Source organism: Pseudopipra pipra, chromosome 11 (genome assembly GCF_036250125.1).
Source record: "Pseudopipra pipra isolate bDixPip1 chromosome 11, bDixPip1.hap1, whole genome shotgun sequence".
NCBI classification, from domain to species: domain Eukaryota; kingdom Metazoa; phylum Chordata; class Aves; order Passeriformes; family Pipridae; genus Pseudopipra; species Pseudopipra pipra.
Genome location: NC_087559.1, coordinates 17,306,892 through 17,330,390, shown reverse-complemented (window position 1 = coordinate 17,330,390; position 23,499 = coordinate 17,306,892). Strand labels below are relative to the sequence as shown.

Sequence of the window (23,499 nt, the reverse complement as noted above, 5' to 3'; positions counted from 1 at the left end):
CTACAACCATTTCAACTTCATTAAACAGCATTTTCCCCTTTCATTTACTCCTCTGGCTGTACAATTGTTTCTGAGGCTCAGGAGCTCAAGGAAGTTTCTCTGCTTCAAAAGCACATTTTCATTCCTGCGAGGCTCAGCCTCTGGGGCATGACTTACTAGACAGTTTTGTTGGTGGATGTATTTAAGTAGGGAAATTATGGGACTGTATGTATGAAGGAGGTAATCTTGGGGCTCCATGTATGCATAAAATGGGAAGAAACATTATCATGTAATTTCTTCACCTGTATGGCTGGAGCCTGGGCAGGTGAATGACCTTCCTTGCTCAAATGCAACGTGACCTGCAGGGTAGGCCTTTGGCAGGAGAGATGGGAGGACGATGCAATCAAGAGGCTGGGCAATTATTTTTAGAAACTTACTGTTTACAGATCAGAATAGCAGTTAAGGTGACAACACACCTGTTGGAAGAGCTTTGGAAACTGTACTGTGCTCCCTGTCAGGCACTACCAAATGGTTATGAAACATCAAATGGTTCTTTTGCAGTGCAGGGACTGCGAATGCGTGCAGTGTGTGGGGAAACAAGACTCAGATCCTTTCCTTTCTCCAGCTTCTGGTAGAGGAAACAGCCCCTGGGATTCCCCTCATCACCCAGTGTGATGGCCCAGAATGGACATGTCCAAATGAGCCATTTCTGACTTGCAGTCGTACTGTGCTGCTTCCTTGTCCCCTCTACCCACCTTATGGTCCTGGTGAGAACAAATGTGGGGAGTAAATGAAGCCATACAGTTAATACTACTGTCTGCACCCTGCTCTAGACCACACAAAGCATGGTTTTGAAAAAGATTCATTTGCTGAAGTTACTTGGCACTAGGAGGGGGAAGGTATTAGTAACAGTTTCATTTCCAAGCAGCCAAAATAACTATACAAAAAAAAAAGGCAAATTAATCAGCAAAGTGTCCTCGCTGCAGCCAAGCTGCACACACCCATGGTGGGGGGTTGTTACAGGCGGCTGAGCCTGGAAACACTGCATAGCAACCGGAATTACGTGAAGTATTAGGGGAAAACTAAAGAAAAACCACAGTAGACGAGACAGAAGAAGCCAAAGAATGACGGGAACTGTAGATGCAGAGGGTTAGAAATCAGTCAAGTGATAGGAGTGAAGTTCACCCAGACAAGTTTGTGTATAACTGCCAACAGCTTGCACTGCCCTGCCGGGCTTTGACACGGAGTCACAAATGGACAGGACGAGGGGCAGAGGCTGCAGCAGGAGGTGACAGCCCTGATCCCTCCTTTGCACAGCCACTTTCTCCTCAGGAGTGGAAAGCAGTGGGCAGAGCAGGTTTTTCCACTGATAGAGACTCCTGGAAGACCAGCAGGCAGAGGTTTCAGCACATGAGTGCCACGCTTTCGGCTCTGCTGGGAGATGAGCTGGAGGCAGGGACTCTGGCTCTTGGGATGCCTCACTGTTATCAGATCTGTGCACCTCTTAGGGCTTTGCAGAATTTAGAGCTCTTCAGCTGTTTCAGGCTGGAGATGTACTCCACAGCACATGAAGCTTGTTTTTCTTAGTCATCTTTCATTTTCTTAGTCATTTTCAGCTAGTCCACACCCTGGATTTAAAATTGCTTGTGTATGGTCTGGGTGCAGGGCTGAGCAGGAATGGATTGCTGCCAGCTGGTGCCTGCATGGGAAGGAGACTGCTGAATTCCCAAGAGATATCTGGAACACAAGTCCCAGCAATTGCTCCCAGCAATTCCCCAGCATCAAGTGATCAAAGATGGGATGAGAGGCACGGAGCAGAACCAGCAGACATGGAGACTGTGGCTGAAGCACAGGATGATGTCTAAGAGTCCTTGCAGAAAAAGAGAGCTCAGGGATGCTGCTGCTGCATCTGACACTTACAAGGGGAAGGAGGGGAGCTACAGCCCTCCCTCCAGCAAACCCTCCTCAGCCAGCTGTGAATCCCTCCTGGGGATTATTCCTAACTGAGCAAATTGCCACCATTAGACACTGTTTTCTTAGGAAGGAAGACATAAGCTCTGGAGTGTAATAGTGTCTGTAGGGTGCACATTGTCCTATGTGCACAGGGTAAGGAGTACAACTCCGCTGGCTACAAAATCCATTAATAAATTAATACAAGATCTATTAATAAAGTTTCCATAAGGAGGACTAAGAGAGAAAAACAGCATTGGGAATAGGAGCAAAAACTCTTTAAAAAGTGTGAGCAGTCTCTGCAGCCACTCCAGGAAGACAGAAGATTTTGTGAACCTGCCTGCAGGAAAGCTACTTTCTTCCTTCTCCTCTCCCATTTTTCAGGCTCTTGGGAGGGTGACACTGATCAAGTCCAGGCAAGGAGGGAACTAGTTCAGAAGAGCTGGTGCTGTGAGATCTCAGCACTCCCTGTTCAGCTGCTTGCTCTTTGTGAAAGGGAGTTGCAGGGTTAGATGTGGAGATGCTGCTTTAAAGCAAACATGGAACATTCACCATCTGGGTGCTGGGTAACTGCAGCCTGCTTGTAAAACTTTCCACAGCAGGCAATGTTGTTCCCTGCAGCTCTCCCTTGGGGATCCATCTTCCAGGAGATTCTCTCATTGCTCGTGGCAGTTTTCTGTAGCCCAGGAGAACACAACACTTGTTAACAGCAAGTAGCAGGAGATTGTGTATCCTGAGGAGCTCATCTGGCAGGTAGCATGGCCTGACATACCTGTCTGCTACAGAACAGGCTGGGAACAATCCCAGCCAGCCTGCTGGGAGAGGCTGGGATGAAAATGATTCAAAATGTCTAGGGTGAAATCTCGCCTTTATTATCTTAGTCACTAACATCCCACATATTTCAAGGAGACCAGCATTTTACTCCCACGATGCAAAGACAAAGGAAAATAAATCTTGGTACTCTCAGCCACAGTGCAAAATTCTGATTTATGGAAAATAGCATCCTAGACTACGAGAGTGGCTAAACATGCTTCTCTCTCCCTTCCTGGCTCAAAGCTTTGTAACCATAATTGCTAAAAATCTCCTGTGAGTTCTGCTGTCCAAACAGCCTGCAAAAGCCATAAACATCTCTCATTGTGTCCTCCTATCTTTTTAACATCTCTTTGGGCTAAAGCATTGTTTTGCTCCCAGACCACACCGAAGGCTGCTGCCCAGGCACTGCATTAAAGGTAATGTGGTATTATGATAAGCATACAAATGTTACATCTAACACAGACTGTGAAATAAGGTAATACAGGGAAAATGTCTGTCAGTCCTATCCAGCTGTACTGGTGATTTGGTGTGTCCAATAACTCCAAAGGATCTTGTTTCTCTGGGAAAGACTTGAAGAAAAATTATTCAAGATAAAAACTCTCAAAAAAAAAAATTAATTCTCCTCAGTGGGTAACACCAAAATTATCCTTGCAGAGTGTCCCTGTTTCAGAATTAGTTGCTCTTTATCATAATTTAACAATCGTTTTGCAGCAGGTAGATACAGACACCTAAGAAATGGCAATTAGACCTGGAGTACCAGACCTAAAAGCACCACCTTTTAGAGGATATTGTTTTCCATGTTTGAGGTTTGCCATGCAAGTGCAATGTGCAGTATTGTTGTGACTCAAGTGTACTCAGTCTGTGACTTATATACACTTCTATGTAAATGATTGCTACTAAAATTGATATTTCATAGTTTGTTGTTCCTTTGTGTCCAGAAGTGGTAAAAATGTGTCTTTCTCAGAAACCTCTTCCATTACCGAGCGAGGGCTTTATGTGTTACAGAGAATATGCTGGGCATTCAGCTGGAATGGTAATTCAGAGCTTGGCATCACCCATTTATTGTCACTTGCAGCCATTACTGCACATCTGAGCTGCTCCTCACCCCAGCTCCAGAAGCAGAGAGGGCATTCAGATATTTTTCTGGCTATCATTTATCAATGCTGGTTTTAGAATAAGAATAAGGCTCTAGCACTCATCTGCATCCCGAAAGGATGCTCTGTAAAATACCCTGCACTCCTATAAGTACAACTAAATGTTCACAAACAAATCTCCCTGGAGAGCAGAGCCCATGAGTATGTCTCTGCAGTTGCTAACACAGTATTCTGTGCCCTGGGAGACAGTGGGATTTTTCTCCTTTGTGGGTTGGCACCCAATTTAATTCCTAACAATCCAGTGCTTTTTCCCTTCCCCTTCTGCCCTATCGCCAGGTGCTTCTGATTTATTTGTGCAAAGAAATTTATGAGGCTTCATTCCTGCTATATTCCTTCCCCACTGAGTAGGGCTATGAAGCAGCTGGAAAGAACAGAAGACACTGTCACCTATATGAGGGTAGAAGTGGAAGAGGGAGGGGAAGAGCCCTCAGGCTGGTGCTGCTGTCTTGACATAGCACTGTGAGTTCAGCAGCAGAACCAGCACTTTATTAAGTCACCCATGATGATGGGGATCTGGGTCTGTGCCATTAATGTCATGCCCCAAGGACCACTGGAGTTCCAAGGTACGTGGGCTTGGAGGTGCTCAGTGTTTCAGGAAGCTTCCCTCAAACATCCCTGTCCCAGAGAGTTTCTGGGGCTGCAGAGGCTGTTCGGAGTCAGGGCAGCACAAACAGAGGTGTTGCCAAAGGAAGTCATTCCTTCTGGGTGAAAGACCTGAACTGTTTCATGGGAGAGGGAAACTTAGGGCAAGAGTCCTGGGTAAATCCCATCACCAACTCCCTCAGCTTTACATTACCTCATTTCAGCTGGGGATTTTTTCCCATGTTGAAGCTGTTGAATGCTTTATGCTGCTAGGGCAGCTTCAGAGCTTCTTCCTAGATGTGTCTGAATATAACTGAGAGCCAAGTGGTCCATGATCATACTTTACAGCACTCCAGGTCCCAGTGTTTGGGCAGCAACTGCAGTGGGGCCATGGACATGTGGCTGCTGGGAGCATCCAGAGCTGTAACCACCACCATGGTCAAACTGAAGATTAGGATTGCCAAATACCAGAGCAGCTAAATATGATAAACACTACACAGTTGTTACTAAGACCATTGATGGAATCCCTCAGTGCTAAAACTCATGAATACAAAATTAACATGCTTGCACACGTGTCTGCCATCATTATAGCCCACCTTCACCAATTTGCTTGTTGTTTCCCCATGCCTCACAATTATCACATACAGACACTTGACCCATTTAACTCCTGTAGGGAGAAGTCATGAACAGAACAGATATATAACCTGCACTTAAGGCCTCTTAAAAAAAAAAAACCACAAAAAAACCCCAAAACACAAACCCTCAAAACAAGGCCCTCCCTCCTTTTTAAAAGTATAGTTGTCTGTTGTCTTAAAATTGTACTTTCTCCTGGTTTTGTTTAGTCTTTGTTTTTTAAAGCTGCTGTTGTTATGGGTAATCCCTAAGATCCTTGTTGCTGGAAAACATTAAGAAGAATTTGTTTGTATTCCCAGCGTGTGTCTTGCAGGCATTTCACAGCATGCTGTGCATAATCTTTTCTTGCTTCCTCCTGTATGGAAAGGTTTTTTTGCTGGTTGAGTGGCTGTTTCTTATAGTAACAAAACAGATAAAAAGGAAAACCCTTGTTAAACCACAAAAACTAGCAAGGGATTTTGTGTAGTGCCTGAAATGAACTTTTAACTCACTCCCAGTTAGAGAAATGAGGTTAGTCAGGAAACCATGTTTCGTTGCCATGATGCCACTTTCTGTGTGCTTACTGTCCCCTACTTTTCTCATGTTTTCTCTGGTATATTCTCCGTGCATGCTTTATCTGTGCCCTTCCACTGTCCCAAAGGCTCTTTCCCAATTGCTGGACCATGGCTGCATCCCCCTGGGTAATACATAGCCCATGTATTACCTGGGTACCACAGAACACATCAGTTATCCCACTTTTCAGTGACTTGGGAAGGAGGAGAGGTATGAAAACCTGCTTGAAGCTGCTAAGTGTGTTTGAGAAGCTGAGCATAAAGCTCTGAGCAAGACTGTGCAGTACCAGTAGTGCTGCAGCAGGATTTGGGTGCCATGCTGCTGGAAAGCCAGAGGTGTATGTCAGTGTATGAACCTCTACTTCATGCAACACTGATCACTTCATATTATTTAACTTTTGTGTTGACTTTCAGCCTGCAAACGCAGATGTGCTGTCACTCAGATGCTCAGTTAGGCAGAATTATGTGCTCTTGGCATCGCACTGAGTGTCTGAACGCAGGGTTTTGGCAACAGCCTGTTTGGAAAAAAAGCTGTTTCCCTGCTCATGTTCTCATTAGTATCTGAGCTGATGAACTACATTCTTCTGCATTTCTATGTTCCCAGATAGAGATCTGGCTTCTCTCTTTAGTCTGGGCTAAACACTCAGCCAAACCGTTGCTCAGGGGGAGCTGGCTGGTGAGCCTGTGTCTGCACTGCTGAATCCATGCAAACCCTTGGAGAGTCTGGGGAGCAGTCTGCCTGATGGCAAGTCCTGCAGCCCCTGGGAGCGTCCAGAAGAGTTTAGTGGAGTTGGCCATGGTACAGTCCTTGATGCTTTCAAAAGTGAATTGCTCCTACAGATCTACAGTAGCAGAACAATACACAGTGGTATCTCGGCCATTGCCAAAATGCAGGTTTCTCCCCGGCCTGTCCTCACAAATACCTTAGCTGGTTTTAGCTTGTGTTGCTGTGTTAGCTCCAGCCCAGAGAAAAACCTGTCCCAGAAGCATTGCTATCACTCTTTTATCACTCTTCCCTCTCCCCACAAATAACCAGCCTTGAACTCCTTTTGCAGTAAGTGTCATCAGCTTCCTGCCACTGTCCCTCACTCTGTCTTTTTATCTCTGAGAAAAACTTCTCTTTGAGCTTTGCCCGGCCTTTTCTGTCGGAAGGAAACCCCAAAAGCTCTCTGCACACACAGGAGCAGGCATAACTCCCAGAAGAGGTGGCAACTACTTTCCCTGGATACCCGTCCACCTCTGCTGCCCTCTGTGCGTTTATTTCCTCTTTATGCTCCATTCATGAGGGGGCCTCCCTGCCTTTCCCACTGTCACTCAGAAATAGCAAAGGAGCACAGGCAGAATTCGATTGAATGAACACATTTTTATTGCACTTTCACATTTGATGTCTCTCCCCAGTGGTTGGGTGGTTTTGCTCTGTGTGTGTGAGCACACAGATGGCTCTTTCTAAGCACCTCATCCCCAATGACTGCTTATTAATTTTTGCTTTGGGCTATTTTGAGCTTTTTCCTCTCCTCCCAAGAGGAAGCTGGTCCGGTGTGATGATGCCGGTGTGCCACCTAGTGATTGGACTATTCCCTTGTCGCACATCATTTATTGTGGCCACTGAGTGCACACATTGTGCCCCCCGGATCACAGGTAACCTGTGGCAATGGCTGCAGCCCCTTCAGTCGCTCAGTATGTCCAGGCAGAGAGGATCCCACTGCACTGCTTTCCCTCGCTTACTCCCACTTTCTCTCTCTTTTCTCCCATCTTTCTACTGAAGTATCTGCCTTCTCTCTGATGTGGGCAAGCAATGGGAGCAGACCATTTGTGATGTGCTGACTGCCAGCTCGCAGGTCACCCATGGCCACAATCTAATCCATTAGGCAATATTTTTGCACAGCATGGGAAAATTTAGCATTATATACACGGCAAACAAATGCCGTGGGGGAGTCTAGACAGTGTTTAAAGCCTCTTAGGTATGAGGGATAACATTGCAAATATTATCTGCCACGGTACTGCTTCACACCTCATAAAACCACTTCTTAGCTATTCGGGCAGATAGAGGCTGGAAGAGCAATCAACAGTACTAAGGCTGGAGCCGAGGCATTTCCAGCAGGAATTTGTGCCTGCTGCTCACTCCCCAGATTCCCAGAGGAATGTAGGAGACTGGCAGGGTGCAAAGGAGGAATGCACTCCCCAGAGAAGTGCACCACAGCTGAACTGGTGCACAGGCAGGCTGACCTCCTCTGCTCTCCTGGAACACGTCCTGTGTTCAGGCGCAGCTCCCCAGACGTCTGACCTCCCGCCTGGTTCTACAGTCCCCCGGGGCACGGGCGGTGCAAAGAAACACCCTTTAGTTTACAAGCACCTGAGCAGGGCAGGTTCAGACCCTCCCAAAGGTTCAGGTCCTGGCATTGCACCATTCCCTGGATGCTGCCGGGAAATCCAGCTGGGTGCTGCGTGTAGCTGCAGCAGCAGTGTAGTGCACATGAGAGCTGGGAAGGGACTGGGCTCTGTTACTGGACTCACTCCTCACCTGCTATGAGTCATGCAGCAAAATTATGCTGCAGAGCTTGGTGCTGCTCAATCAGTAACCACTGTCACAGCTGCCCTTCAGCAGAAACTTAATTGCAAGGAGAAACATGTTGACGAACAAATTGACTCCTACAAGCAGATGGGGCAATTAATAAAAGGTGAAGTGTAGGAAGTCAATAAACTATCAGTGTAGATCTGTGTTGGAGGTCAAGGTGTACAATTAACTCTCCTGAAAGCCTAAAGGATCCCTCCTCTCCTCGTAGAGCAGCCATGGTGAGGAGTCTCTGAGTGTTGTGAGCTTCCTGATCACAAACTTTTTCTCATTTTCAGAGCAATTGTCTGTGCAGACAGGAAGGTGAAGCTGCTGCCTGGAAACTGGGACTGGGGCTCTCTGTCAGCAGCTGTGAGAGATGAAGCATCCCAGCCACATGCTTCCACTCCCAGCTATACTCAAGACACCTCCTGTAAATAGAACTTGTGTCTTCCTGGCTTCTCTTTCCAGTGCTGTTCCTCCTCTGATCCCACAACTAATTGTACTTAAGTCTAGAAGCTTATCAGAGCTCGGTGAAGTGGGTTTATCCTCTTCTTGTAAACCACAGTACTGCAAGGTGATCTGGGATATGACCACAGTGGGGAGAAGTGGTTCTTTGTTCAAGGAAGCTCAAGCTTTGATTCAGCCTTAAGTCACTAGAACTTGACCATCCTATGGAATATGTTGTTCTTCTGGCTGGAGAGCCCATGTGAGTGAACATGCAGAGACAACTTTCCCCTCCTTGCACACCACAGGCCTCCCTCCCACCTCCCAGGGCAAGAGGTGCTGGCCTTTGGTTTTTATTGCTCTGCAATCCACAGCCATATTTTGTATTTGTTTTGTTGATTTTTGCTCTTCAGTTGCACTATTAAAGCAAAGCATTTCTGTGAGGGGGGGCCCTTAATCACTACCTCCAGTGCTGCAGGATTCTCACTGCTGCACTTGCTATGCTGGAGTTAATCAAGACTGACAGTCAAATGTTGTAAGTGTGGTAGAGGAATTTGTACCTGTCCAAACACTGCCTGGGGAAGGTGTTTATACAGTTGCAGTGTGAGAAAGTGGATTAATGTGGACACTGGGGGGCAGGAAGCATCTCAGCAGGGAATGGTGCTAATGAAGCTTTTCCTTGAGAGGGAGGACCCTGTTTCCCCTTATTTACTAATTTTTTACTCTTATTTGTTCTTTTAAGAGAAGAGCTTCTGGCAGTACCTGGGTAATTACTAGAGTACTGCAGCACAAGCTGGGATTTCATTGCTTTTAAAGAGAAGCCAAATTAAAGGAGAGCTCACACTGTCTTGTTCCTGCCAAGTGAGCCAGTAGAACTGTCACCTGCCCTGTAGGGAACAGGGGTGTTAGACTGCATCCTTCCCAAATATCTCCCGAGCCCTGAAAATGCAGGAGCTGGAGGCCTGAGCACTTCAGGCAGCTTTCAGAGGAGGCTGTGGCAGAGCTGCAACCTGTGCCCTGTGTCAGCAACCTGCCAGGCTCTGGCAATGAGCAGTAAGCTCCAAGCCTCCTCACCTGCTCAGGTGAACTGCACTTTCTTGGAGAAGAAACTCTTCTCCAGTGCATCACAGATGTGGCAGGAACTGGAAAACTTAACTTTGCCCTCAGCCCTCTGAAGTTGGCGATGAGGAGTGGGAGTGCTGACCCCCGCAGCCTCCTCCTGAACAGCTCCGTGGCTGCCTCGAGGCTGCCCTGTGCCTTCCAAAGGGAGAAAAAGATGCAGCTGTGGATGTGATGCTCTTCCCTGGATAATAAAGCTGTAGGCAGGTCTGATACCTTTGATCCTCCATGAGGGCATGGGTGAGGAGTGTACTCCTCCAAGGTCTTCCTCCCCCTCAGAAATTATAATCTTGCTGAGAGCGCATGGATCTTCTCCATGGGTAACTTAATATTCCAGGGAGAGGGGACAGTGCAGAAAAACAGTTTATTACCACTGTAAAAGCACACAAGAGTTGGGATATTCCCACTGCAGAACTGTCAGACACAGAGAAACAATCCCAGAGGAATGGAAGATTTTGCATGTGAAAGGCAAACAGGGACGGGGCTGTGCAATGCCAGAGGGTTTTTCTAAACACAGACACTCACTCATCTCATGCATGTGCTCAGCTCCTCCTGGGGTGTCAGAGGGAAGGAATGGGGAGCGGATGAGCTCTCCGGAGCAGCCGGAGGAAGGGTGGGAATGTGGGAAGAGGAGTTTTCCCGAGAGACCCAGGGGAGCCTGAGAAAAGCTCCAGTGCAGCCTCCTCTGCCTGATGATGGGCACGGCCCAGAGCAGAGGCGGAGGTGGGTGTTCGGCACCGCTGTGGAGCTCGGCTACAGCTGCCAAAACGGGCCCTCGTTTAACTGGCAAGAAACAGGACGATGTTCCTGTGTTGGAGTTAAGTGAGCACCTGAGCTGTCCTTCAAGGCGCCCTGTCACTGAAACACCCCGCTGTCTACCTGGAGGTGACCTTAAACAGATTAACACCACCGCGTTGTTCACTGAACAAATGCACAAAAGAACACAACGTTCAGCCCTGAGGGGGGGAAGGCAGCACAGCCGCGGCCGGCAGCGGGCCCGCCGCGCCCCGCGGGGCCGGAGGGTGGATGGCCCCGCGCCCAGCGCCGCTATCGGGGCGGACACCCGGGTATCGCGAGCAGCACCTGCTGCTCGGCGGCTGCTCGGTGCCAGCCTGGAAGGCGCAGAGCCCACACCCAGGAGAACGCCAAGAGAACACCGACCCGTCCGTCTGCAGCCGCCGGCTGGGCTGCGGGGGAGAAACAATGGCGGCGCCCGCCGCGAACTACATCTCCCAGCGCCGCCCGGGCCGCCACCACCCCCAAGCGCATGCGCCCCGCGCGAACTCTGTTTCCCGTCAGGCCGGCTGAGCGCGCGGCCCGCCCCGCCCCGCCCCCTCCTCGCGCGCGGGGTGACGCAGCGCGGTGACGCGCAAAGTGTGCGCCCGGCACAGCGATCGCGGCCGCCGCGGGGAGCGCGGGGCCGGAGCAGGGGCCGGGGCGGCGGCGGCGGCGGCACCGCGGGCAGCGCGCAGGTAACGGGGCCGGGCGGGCCGGGAGGCGCCGCCGGAGCTGAGCCGAGCACGGCCGGGCCGGTTGGCGGCCGCGGCCTCCGCGCCGGGCAGGGGCGGCATCGGCGGCGGGGCGGGGGGGGATCGCCTCAGGCGCTGAGGGGGCGCGGGGCGGGCGGCGGGTCCGCCCCCCCGGCAGGGGGCGCCCTCGGGGCGAGGGGGGCCCGGCGGGCCCGGCCTGTCCCGCTCTGTCCCCCCCGGCCCGTCCGGCGGGGCCGGGCCTGCTCCGCCCCGCCCGCCCCGGGGCCCCGGGCCTGGCCCGCCCCCTCCGCCCGCTCTGCCTCCTGCGCCGGGCCCGCTCGGCCGGCAGGTCTCCGCCCCCGCCGCGGCCTCCGCCGACCTTTACACGCCGGGGTGGCCGGTGCGTCCCGCCGGGCCGGGCGGTGCGGGACCCCACGGGAGCTGTCACCGCCCGCCCCCGCCCACGGGAGGGGCGGCCCGCGTGGTTCCCCGTCCGGCCGCGCGGAGGGGAATCGATGTTGAAACTGAGCGCAGGTTTTTTGTTTTGTTTGTTTGGGATTTTTTCTGTGGGTTTTTTGTGGTTTTTTTTTTACCTTATTTTGTGGACAGCAGAAGTTTGTTCCTGTTTTTTGGGCTTGTCCTACCAGGTCAGCACGCAGTTCCAAGTTTGTTTTGTAAAAGCAGAAATTCCAGGAAATCGAATAACCTTGTGGTTTTCCCTGGCCTTAAAATATCCTAATTTTAAAAAACGATGAATTTTTAAACAGGTACTTAAAGCAGCATTAGGAATGTGATCAGTAGTAACAGCCAACTTGGAGCTCTGTTAAAAAGGGAAGTTGGACAAATGAGGACAGGGTATTACCACAAACCATGGTTTTGTGCTCTGTAGCTTGTGAGGATTTTATTTCTTTGTGGCATATTTTTTTCCACAAGTGAACTCCAGTGTTGACAGTTCGTGGTGCTTCAGCTTTAACTTCCACGTGGTTATTTCAGACTCAACAGGTTCAGGCAAATTGCTGTCAGGTATCTCATCTGTTTAAAGAATATTTATGATGAGAGGGAGCATTTTATTTCCTCTTAAAGTGAGGAATTCTTTGTGTTAAAGCATAAATGTGGAAGAACCTACAGATGCACTGCTCAGCTTACTCATTAGTGTTGTTACATTATTATATTAGTCTCCTTCTCAGCCCTACTTAGAGTCATGTTTAGGAACAAACAGCCTGATTTAAGCTGGGTCAAAGTGTAGTTATTAGAATTTGAGTTGCCTCTGTACATGTGCATGTACAAGCTCTCATGTAGTTTTTGTCCATTAATTTAAAGTGCACATTAATTAATGCCCACATTAATTTCAATGTGGAATCTTTCTGCAATGTTAATTAAAATTGGGATTTTTTTTGTTTGGGTTTTTTTTTTCCCTGAGGTACAATTTTTGGGTTTGTTCTGTGGCTCCCCCATTTTCCATTTAAATTGCTAAGACAGGGATTTCGTGCTCGTTTCCCTAATAACCAAATTGATGGCTTTCAGAGTTTACAAGTAGATTTATTTTCACCTAAGAGTTTTGATGGTTTAAGATGTGTGTCCGTGTGGAGTCAGTGTGTTCAGAACCTCCTAATCCTTTCCCTGGACACGGCACCAGTAAGGGAGTGACCTGTGGTGGTGTTGCAGTTGGTGACACTCCAGTGTGTCGATGGACAGGGGGGTGGAGCTGAGCTGCTCAAACTGTTCCGTGCACTGAGTCAGGATTTGTGGTTAGAGGTCACTGGACTTGATTTCTTCGCTGTTCAGAGGTGTCTCACTGAGGTGACTCAAGCACTAAAGTGTCCGAGGTTTCAAAAACATGTGAGTACATCGAGGAATCTGAATATTTCTTTGGGTTTCCCTTTTTCTGTCAAGTTTTTACCTCTGACTTCAGAAGAGTAAAAGACTCGTAAACGCTTTGCTGGGTGTGCTGGAACAGACACATGTGGGTTTTCAGTGGTGGTGTCCACAGCGACAGTTAAGGCTGCAAACATTTGTCTTTCAAAGTCAATTCCTTTGAGTAAGTGCTTTGCATTTTGTTAATATCAGTTTATTGATTCAAAGTGTATTTTGACAACAGTGGTGCTTGGGGAAAAAAATCCATTCTTTAGGTTATTGGATGTCCTGACTAAAATCTGTAATAGGCCATGATTTTCAAAACTTATTAAAAAAAAATTTACCACTACCCCCCTGAATTTAAATCTGCTCTGTTCTTCTGGTTCCTGGAGAGCAGTTTAAGATGGAATTTGTTCAGCAGCTTGTCCAAGGGAAATAGTGAAAATCAGGGCTGCTCTTTCAGGCCTCCTCTCCAGCAGGCCGGGCGTGTTGCTGACGGTTACAGGTTAGTTCATACTGTCTGTGTTCTGGTCCTCTCTGCAGAGTTTTTCACTTTGATTTAACATGGAATTCTTGAAAAAAGTGAGTACAGTAGGAGTTTCTGTGGTGCCATCTAGAATATTAATATTTGTCTGAATAAATTGGGAGGGATAAGCCTGCGGAATAGACGAGATGCCTTGGTGAGACATTCACTGTCATTGCTGTGTCCTGATAGAAAGGGTGGCATTTGTGTGTTTGAATTTTATGTCAGGAAAATAGCTGTGTGTCAAAACCAGGTATTTAGGCTGATAATGTGCTTTACTGGGGCAATACTCCAGGTTTTAGGGGCTGTTGGGATGTTTCCATTTTTTCCTGGTTATGGTTGGGCACAGACTGTCCCAGAGGGCAGTGTGAGCACTTCCTGTGGTCTTCCTGACTGGAACTTTGTTGACCTCTTGCAGGTATTGCTGGACCTTTCTCATTTCCTAGCAGCAACAGTTAAGGGTTGTTAGAGGAAGTAAAGTGTTTTTGAGATTGCAGGAGAGCCTGAACATGCCCTGTACCAGCTCTGGGCTCACAGGGCCCTTCTTTCTGTATCCCCTGGGTACAGGATGGAGGTGTCGGTGTCGGAAATGGTTGAATGCAGATTCAGTTACAGCACTTGCGTTCTGGTGCCCAGAGTGGATTTGTCTGGATGTTTATCTGTGATGTTTAAAAGCTCTGAAGTGCTGCTGGCAAGTGGTATTCACTTAATGAAAAAGGAAATGGAGCTTTATGAGCTCAGAATAGTTTTCCTTTTCAAAGGTGTTTTGGGGTGTGTGTGTACAATCTCATTATGTTTGTTGCCTGCATCGAGGCAGTGTTTCTTCCTAAGCAATTTGTGCATTTGCATCGCATTTCCTGGTGTAGTTCTGAGATGAATGAATAATGAACGCCCCAGATAAAATCATAATTACTTGTGATTTAGAAAACATCATCTTTCTTTATGCTTAGGTAGTTATGAAGTGAGCACATGCTGACAAAAAATAGTACTTATCAAGATGCTGTTCTTGAAGTCACAGGTTTATCTTTCCATAGTCTTGGGGTGATGATTTTTGTGCAGTTTGTCCCAGTTTCATCATCAGCCAGGTGATCTTCACTTCTTGTCTCCCATTTAACTAACAGTCACAGTACATTAAATTCAGAAGCACCTATGAGACAAGAAGCAGAACTGTAGGATTGTTCATCCATTCCCTGAGGGAGGAGGTGTCCAACACTCAGTTAAGCATGGTGGTGTTTTCCAGAGAGAACTTGGGCTGTAAATGCTTATGTAATCCAGAAGTTACGACTCTTCACAGCAATCACAGTCTATCAGGTTGGAAACTAAGGGCACAGCAGTGTTTTGAGACAGATTTTTGTTCTAGTTGATTTGTCAGATTGATAAAAGCTGACACTTGGAAATTTAGAAGCTTAAACTGAATCTACAGTGATAGCTCTCTTCATTAAATGGTACCTTAACAAGTCATTCAATTCTGTAGAGGGATTCTCTTTTGAGGATGAGAAGATAAATCTTCTGTCAGCTGCTGTCACGAAAGTAAAGGCTGATAAACCTGAAGTAATTGCTCCAGTGCTCCCTCCTGTGATCATCCTTCCTTCCTGCTGGATCCACTGGCTGTTCTTGGAAACCTTGAACAAGTGGTCAGGTGGTGCCCTGCTCTTTCCCAGCCACCGCTGTCCTGGAGCTGCTCCCACTGCCCGCAGCTGCTCCCTGGCACCGTGTACCTGATCTGTTTGTTGGCACTTCCACTGCTGTCTGGAGGGTGTTAAACTGCAACAATGGCACTGATCACAGTCCTGCTGCCCTGGCTTTGTTGGTTCTGGAGTAAATCACCAGGAAGGACCGACTCAGGTCTGCTCCTGGAGTGGAGGAGCAGTGGAGCTTTTAGGAGGTTCAGCGGTGAACACCCCTTGGGTGAGGTGTGCATTCCTCTGTCCTGGTCAGGGCTGTCCTGCACCAGTCAAGACTTGTGTGCAGTGTGCATGTGTTCTTTAGTCTTCAGGCACAGGACCAGAAAGAAACTTTCAGCTTTGAAAGCAGAATGCTGTCACTTGATCTTCTCTCTCCTTGTTGCTGAGTATTTTCCTCTTTCAAATGACTTGTAACCTTTGTTTTAGATTATTTCAATGACTGTAGTGACATGGTGTGATTTCTTGCTCATTTTTATGCCCTTTTTTCTTTTTCTGGTTGTTCCCTCTGCCTTAGGCTAAGCCATGACTTCAGGAACTGGTCATGTGGACTCCAAGGCTGAGCTCACTACTTTGCTTGAGCAATGGGAGAAAGAACATGGCAGTGGGCAAGACATGGTCCCTATTCTCACCAGGTAAGATCTGTTAAGCAAATTCCTAAACTGAAGTATCTGAAGTTACTTGACAGCAGCTTTAACCACGTTTTTGCTTGAAGTTTTCATATACCTGATAATCTGTAATTCATTTTCGTGGTCTGGAAGTTGAGCTATAGTGTGGTATTTTAATGCAAATTTTTGGTAGGAAATTTAATATTGCAAAGATCTTACACAAATTATCTTTAAAACATGAAGTTAATTCTCATAAATAATAGAAGTCAGGAAAAATAATTAGAAGTTGATATAAATCTGCTATCTTAATATGAAGCTTCTGAAACATTTATCAAGATGGGAATCTGTGAGAATGTTGTTCCATCATTGGTAGTGTGAGGGGTTTGAGTTTGCAGTAACGTTGGTTAGATTAAATTAAAGGACAAGAGTAGTATTACTGAAGTTCACAGAACATGTTTGAAGTGAAATTTTGAAACTTGGTTAATTATTTTAAACTGTGTGTTGATTGACTGGCCTTGTATTGCATATGTGAGGAACATATTACCTGGACCAGTAAATTGTTTTTAGGAGCTGTGTAGGTAACACCATTAATTATAAGACTTCATCTATTACAAGAGAAACATTTGAATTATCAGTTGGATTTGTAGTTTCCCAAGCCAGGCCTCAATTGGGTAGGCTGTCATTACTCTTGATTTAGCAGGAGATTCACAGAAATTCCTCTCAATCCCTCCTCACATGTCTACTGGCAGACCCATGGCCTGCCTGGTGTGTGCAGGACTGAACTGCTCTGGATTCCAGGAGCAATCCAGGTTTATGTTCTGCTCTACCCTGTGTTGTGGGGCCAGACAAGTCAGCTCATGGAGTCTGAGCTGGCACTGGGTGGAAGTAACAGGAATCTGGTGGAGCTTCTTGCTCAGGTCTGTGCTGTGCCTTACCTACTGGGCACAGCTTTTTTTGCTGTTCTTACTACATGTTAAAAATAGCAGCTCAGAAAGAGGGAGATGAGCAACAGAAAACCAACCCTAAACACTTGAAAATTAGTAGGTCTCTTGAAAATTGTGAGACATGTTTTGGTGTGTCTTTGGGTCTTGTCTGAAGGAAACATATGTGCTATTTCAAGACTTTTTTTCTGTAGGCATAACCAGAATTTTACTGTATTCTAAGAAATTTAAAGACATTTGAATTAAACATGTCTTTTCTTGTGTTTATAGCAGTCTGGCACTTCTTGCTCCCACTCAGCTCCTGGAACTCCTTACATTATTTATGCCCAGACAAGTCTGATAACTCTCTGTTGATTCTCAGGGTTTCTGTGCAGCAGGCAGAGTGGTTATGAATGGTGAAAGCTTGGGTATTTTGGCTTTGGTGGAGATAGTATAGATTTATTTAAGGTAGATAGCAAGGGGATCTACTGACTGTCAGGAATTGGATTTACACTGCCTCAGGTATCAATGAAAGCTCTGTGTGTGTTTGGAGTTTTAGGTATTTAGATATTTAGAATTTTCTGGTGGAGGGGCTTCCCAGGAATCCTCACCAACTGGAGCTTGCATTGGCCAATGACCTGAGGCAGAGTAATGCCCTTACATACTGTTTTAGTCTTCAAGCAGAGGAAGTTGTGGTCAGACTTGTTCATGAGTGATACTCTTCTACTTCCTTCTGCCTCCTGAGCAAAATGGATGAAAACTTCCCTGTGTGTATGGGGGTCCATTAAATGTGATACTGAGCTAGCACATGTGAGGGTGAAGTAGGGAGGGGTTCAGCTGTAACAGGACAAGGACAGCAACAGTGAGGTTTATGGGCCACAACTGAATTGTCACTTCCAAGTAAGCTGGTTTTCTGAATGTACAAACTCTGGAGTGTTAGAAGGTATGAACTGGATAAATTGCTTGCTTTTCCAAAATATTGTAAATTGAAATGATCCTGCAAGAGCGTCTTTCACAGACTGGAAGCGAGTCATGTTCAACCATTCAGGCAAATCCTGGGAGCCAGATCCTTCGCTGCATCCCAGGAGCCTCTTTCATCAGGGGATAAATCAGCAGTTTAACACTGTAACTTTGATCTCCACAAACCAAGTGTGTTGTGACATGGGATCCTAGAGCATCTTATGCAGTTGCAATCTGCTGTAAGGGCTCAGGTTGGTCATTAATGCCAAGTGCTGACGTAGGGCTGGATTAGGATGGGTTTATGTTATGCCATGTAGGTCACTGGGAACTTCTCTGTATACCAGTGCCCCTTCCTGCCCCACTGCCCAGGTGAGCTCAGTTTGTCACAAGTGACAATGAGGATCTGACTAACTTTCCAAAGACAGTTGTAAAGAGGAAAAAAAAAAGAGTTAGAAGTAAGGGGAAAGAATCCCTGCCTTCGTGTAAATCCAAGATCTTGTCTGCAAACTTTGAAGTGGCGGGAGAACCAATATAATGCCGAATGAGTGAAGGAAACCTTGAAACCTGAACAGAAGCTCTGTGGTTTTGTTAAATCCCTGTGTGCCAGGTGCCAGTGTTAGAAGGTGGGAATGAGCTTTATTAGTTAATTGACTCTTCTGTTGCTCCAGTTGAGAATTGAGAAAGCTCTTGATCTGGATAGATTTGTCCAAGTCAGGTCACAAACCACCTTTGCATGTGTTAGTTAAAAGAAGGGTATTGCAAGGAAGCTTGATTTTTAATTTTCTCCCTTTTTCTTTTTTTTTTTTCTTTTTGAGAGTCAATTTTAAAGAGGCAGTTATTTTTTTATTTTGCTCAAACAATTGTGACTAATTGCCTTAACACACCCCCCCATAATTAGTGATTCACATGCCTGTTTCATCCAGCCTGTGATAATGTTGTCGTCCCTGAAACCACTGGGAGCTGGCTCACTCTTTGGCTGCCTACCCAGACAGGATGCACTGGCCAGTGTTGTGCTCCCTTTCCATGCTGCTTGTCTGTCCTTTCTGGCATGTAATCAAAATGCTAATTTTCACCTCAAAAGACCTGACAAGTCGAGGGTGCTGCTTCCCAACTCCCCATTTGTCTGAGTTGTCTGTCAGCAGACGCCCCTCAAGCAATTAGTTCTCGTGGAAAAAAAACGAGGAGCTGGCAGTGGAGTATTGAAGTAACTTGCTTTTGCCAGAATTCCTTGAGAGCTCAAGCTGTGCCACCTATTATTAACAAGGGACATAATTTGCATCCCTTCAGAATCAGGCTTGTAAAAGTAAATATTGGAACCCCACAGGATCAACAGTTTGTTGAAAGATAATTGTCGGATCAGAGACAAGCAGGAAAGTTTTCTGCTCATTCCTAGTGAGCTAAATTGCTGTTCCTACAATCTGGCAGTCATCATCCTTGGTCAGTGTAGTTCAGAGGCAGGACTAAGACCATTTTTACCTCTAATTGTGCCTGGGAACACTGGATATTTTCTGGAAAGTCACAGGAATAGAGTAGAAGTCAGTGCTGTTCTGTAAGGGAAATCTCCTGTGAAAGACAAATATTTTTCCAGGGCTTACTGCAGCCTTCCAGCAGTTTTCCCTCCCCTATAATAAACTCTGCCTAGATTACTACATTGAGGTATTAAGACCTTGTTTTAAAATGCTGTGCTGTACATAGACTCTGCACCTCAGCAGAGGGAAGGGAATGATGTTTTATACGTAGGAAATAAGATTTAATTTGCTAATTCTTTTTAATTGAAACGAGTGCTCTTTATTTCACATAAAACTGCATATATTTTCACTGTGACACTTCATGGAGAAAGACAGTGGATAACTATGGAATTATTTATTGCTTGACCATGAGATAATTTCCCTCATCTTGATTTTGTTTAAATAAAAATAATAATTAATTCCCATACTGCTCATTCTAAATGAATTGGAGCATAGGATTTAATGTGTCTGCTGAGGCCGCTCCTCAATTGAGAAGGTATAGCTTCAAAACAACCCTTAATTTTTTTTTTCTGGTACAGGGGAGCATTTAATATATTTTGAAGGTCTATGAATGAGGAGCTGGCTGAGTTTCTCCTTGTCTTATCCATTGTGGTAGCTGATATGTGCTAAAACATTGATAGCTGAGTAGAGATTACACAACACTTCATAAAAGTATTTAATATTTAATAATTATACAACATGATGGAAATTTGATATGCAAAATAATAGAAAACTATGTAAGCAGTTTGAGCAGCTGCCCTTGCACACACTGAATAGGGAGGAGGACTTAAGTCACCTGTTCAGGACTGATTCTGCTGCAAAAAAAAGACACTGTGGTGGTGAAAAGTACTGCTCAAGCCCTTTATTTGCTCAAGTTCTCTACACCACCAGAACTCTAAGATGAGTAAATAAAAGATGTTGGTTCCACAGAGTGTATGTGCAGCTCTGGGGTGTTGATATGGGTTCAGTGGGTTTTGGAGCACAGTGGGAGGATGAGATAGAAGAGGCCAGTCTCTTTTCTCTGCCCTCTGTTGTGGACAGTCTGAAATCCTCTGATGGCACCGAGTGCTGTTCAGGTGAGAGGTGATGGGCTGGTTTAGAGTGCTTTGTCAGATATGTTAATGTGGGGAGCACTAGGAGCAGGCTGAGTGTGAGTTGTGTTCACTGGATGTCCTTCCCCCTGCAGGATGTCGGAGCTGATTGAGAAGGAGACTGAGGAGTACCGCAAAGGGGACCCCGACCCGTTTGATGACCGGCACCCGGGTAAGAGTCCTGGGTGGCTTGGGCAGCACCAGCTCTGTCCCAGCAAACACCAGCTAACTCATACTGAGAGGAAACACTGCTGACTGCTGATCGAGGTCTGATACTGCCTTTGCGCTGGGAAATGGTGCTCTGTGTGCTGACAGTGGAGCATTCCGCAGTCGTTTGGGGATAGCAGTTCAATATTAATCCTGGCATCCTGAGGCAGGGAGATGAGTGTTTCCCTGTTCCTCCTGCAGGCCGAGCGGACCCGGAGTGCATGTTGGGGCACTTACTGAGGATACTTTTCAAGAACGATGATTTCATGAATGCGGTAGGTTTGCTTCAAGAACTGCATCTGTCAATTCCTGACACCACCTTAGGGCTTTTATCTCCTGTAGGCTGGTTTATCTCAGTACTCGTTTAATATTTATTTTAGTGGTGTCAGGACCATCTCTTTCATTGCAGTGGTTTTTAAAATGGGTTTAAGAGCAACTCATTTGCCACTGTTGAAGTGACTCAAGGAAAGGGGAGTTGATGAGCTGTTGGAATGTGTGTAGCAGCAATTGAATTAATTCTTTTCAAGGTTTATCAGTCTCTTTAAAGAAAATGTAGGTCTTCTAATACAAGTACAAAACCATAATTTCTTTCTGTAATGAAAATGCCACTAATTCCAGTGCCCTGTCTCTGAATTCATGGAAATGCTGGGCTACCTGTAGGAGCAGAATAGTGTGTGTTAGCTCTACAAGACTCAGGCAGAGAATTAGGAGGCAGGAATCTGGCTTTCCTCTTACATTTCTATACTTTAACGTGTCTTAATAGCTAGAATTTTTGTTATCCTCACATCCCTGCAACCACCTGTATGAGTACTCATTGCTGTAAGGATTCTGACAGATAGCTTGCATGTACCTCTCCGTGTTAAACTGCAAGCGATAAGCAAATGTAGGTACAATTAAAAACGTGCTATTTCTTACATTAATTTTTTTTAGCAATTATCTTTTCATGTTTACGCTGTTACTGTCACAGTTTTTTAAAGCATTTGCCTTTACAAATGAGTTCAAGATAAATATTTAGTCAGTGAAAAGCAGACCAGATGTTCTCTGATGGCTTCTCTGAGAAGTAATTTCCACTTCTGAGGCTCTGAGGGAGCCCGTTAAAGGCTGGTTGTGTCGAGACCCAGGGCTCAGACTGGCATTCCTTACTGTATCACTTTGCTGCTGTGGGAGCTGTAAGGCTTTCACGGCTCTGGTTTTGGTCAGAGTCTGATTTCAAACCAATGCTGTTCCTGATCTTCTCCAGCTAGTGAATGCTTATGTGATGACAAGCAGAGAACCCCCACTGAACACTGCTGCCTGCCGACTTCTGCTGGATATCATGCCGGGACTGGAAACAGCTGTTGTCTTTCAGGAAAAGGTATCACCTGTGCTGAGGCTTGGTTTTCAAGCTTGCTGTATTATGTACTCCAACAAGTCTTCCCAAAGGACAAATGAATAAAAAGCCCTATTGAAATCCTGTCCCTTTGAGACAGTCTCTTCAGTCTTCCTAATTTTGGCTTATTCAATTAATCAAATCTTTAATATTTCACTGCTTTTTAAGGTGTAATGTGACTGATTCGAACAGGAGCTGGAACCTAATGTAATGTTTTGGGAAATGTTATAATTTGAATTGTTACATGATAGGCCTGTGAATGGAGCAGGCTGTAAAGAACATGGAGGACTTGCTGTGGGAGTCTTGCCCAGTAATCCCCAGCTACAGCAGAGCGATAGCGTTACTAGAGCTGAGTGATAAGCAAGTCATACTTTAACTAAGCAGTCTAAAATCCACATGCTTTGTGGGGATTATCTGGAACTGTGATGGACAGCTGACTCAGACTTCTGTATGTTGACAAGTGGGTTGTTCTGAAGGAATGCACAGAGAGCTGAAAGGGAGGAGAAAGTGAATTTCACTCCTGAGCCACAATTTCCTCTTCTGTAAAAATTTGTTTTTCTGAAGTTTGCGAATCAAGTAGTGCTTTATATTAAAGTTCTAAATTAGTTTCTTTACTATTGAAAATATGGGTATGGACTCCAAAGTGTGATAAAAGAAAAGAATAATTTTCTCCCTTTGTGAAAGATTTAATTTAATTTGAGCTCTTTGTGATCTGTCCAAAAGCTAAGCCTGGGAGACTTTAAACCAAAAAAATTTAAAACCAAAACCATAGCTTCCCATTTTTGGAGAACATAGCTATTTCCAGAGACTAAAGCTCTCTGTAAGCTGAAATTAAATTAAGTTTTGCACTTAAGAACTTTTTTCCCTTTGACTTGAGAATATCTAGAGCTCTGTTCTGGCACTTTGGGCTCCTGTATGTAGGAGACTTCAGGATATCCACTGGATGAGGGTGCTGTTCTAGTCACAAAGAGGCCCTCTAGCGACCAAGGGATTTCACATCTCATCAGTTACAGTTTTTTAAAATTACATAAGACCATTTAAATAATAATGCAATTCTTTAAATATATAACAGGTAAGTCTTTGAAAATCTGTAAGCTGGGAGTTCTCATTGAAATGTGTGTCTATTCATTATTACTTTTTTTCTGATCCTGTGTTGTATTGTACCTATGATTCAAATTACGTGCAAGGTTCCCGTCGTGGTGATAATGTGTTCCTGTTTGATGTTTCAAAATCCATTAGTGATTTAGAGGAAAAAAAATTAGTCTTTCGTACTAAAACATTGTCTTTTTAGATGGGTGTTTTAAATTTAGCCAAATTCCATTTTACTTAATATAAGTTCAACATGGCTTCTTTGAAATCTGCTAAATTGCTGGAGCTTTCTATTAGCAAAACTGCCAGGAGCTTTGGGCTCCTTTGTTTGGACTAATCAACTCATGCCTGTAGTGTTTTGCTGCTTCCTAGGAAGTACTTTGACTGGCCACTTCAGAAAGTTTTTGCAGGTGTGCAAATCCAAATATGTGATGCCTGGG

General features: G+C 45.8%; 1 protein-coding gene across 2 annotated transcripts in view; it reads left to right on the top strand.

The window, feature by feature from the left end:
- Nucleotides 1-11,126: 11,126 nt before the first annotated feature.
- The window catches only part of DCAF1 (DDB1 and CUL4 associated factor 1), a 50,471-nt gene continuing 38,098 nt past the window's right edge, over nucleotides 11,127-23,499 (top strand). The window contains exons 1-5 of one of the 2 annotated variants that reach the window (XM_064667902.1): nucleotides 11,127-11,251; nucleotides 15,825-15,942; nucleotides 20,490-20,566; nucleotides 20,803-20,876; nucleotides 21,842-21,955. In XM_064667902.1, coding sequence (XP_064523972.1) covers nucleotides 15,833-15,942; nucleotides 20,490-20,566; nucleotides 20,803-20,876; nucleotides 21,842-21,955 — 375 coding nt within the window. In that variant the 5' untranslated portion in view covers nucleotides 11,127-11,251; nucleotides 15,825-15,832. Of the gene's footprint in view, nucleotides 11,252-12,771; nucleotides 13,088-15,824; nucleotides 15,943-20,489; nucleotides 20,567-20,802; nucleotides 20,877-21,841; nucleotides 21,956-23,499 lie in introns of those variants that run through there. The other variant, XM_064667903.1, reaches the window with a different exon arrangement.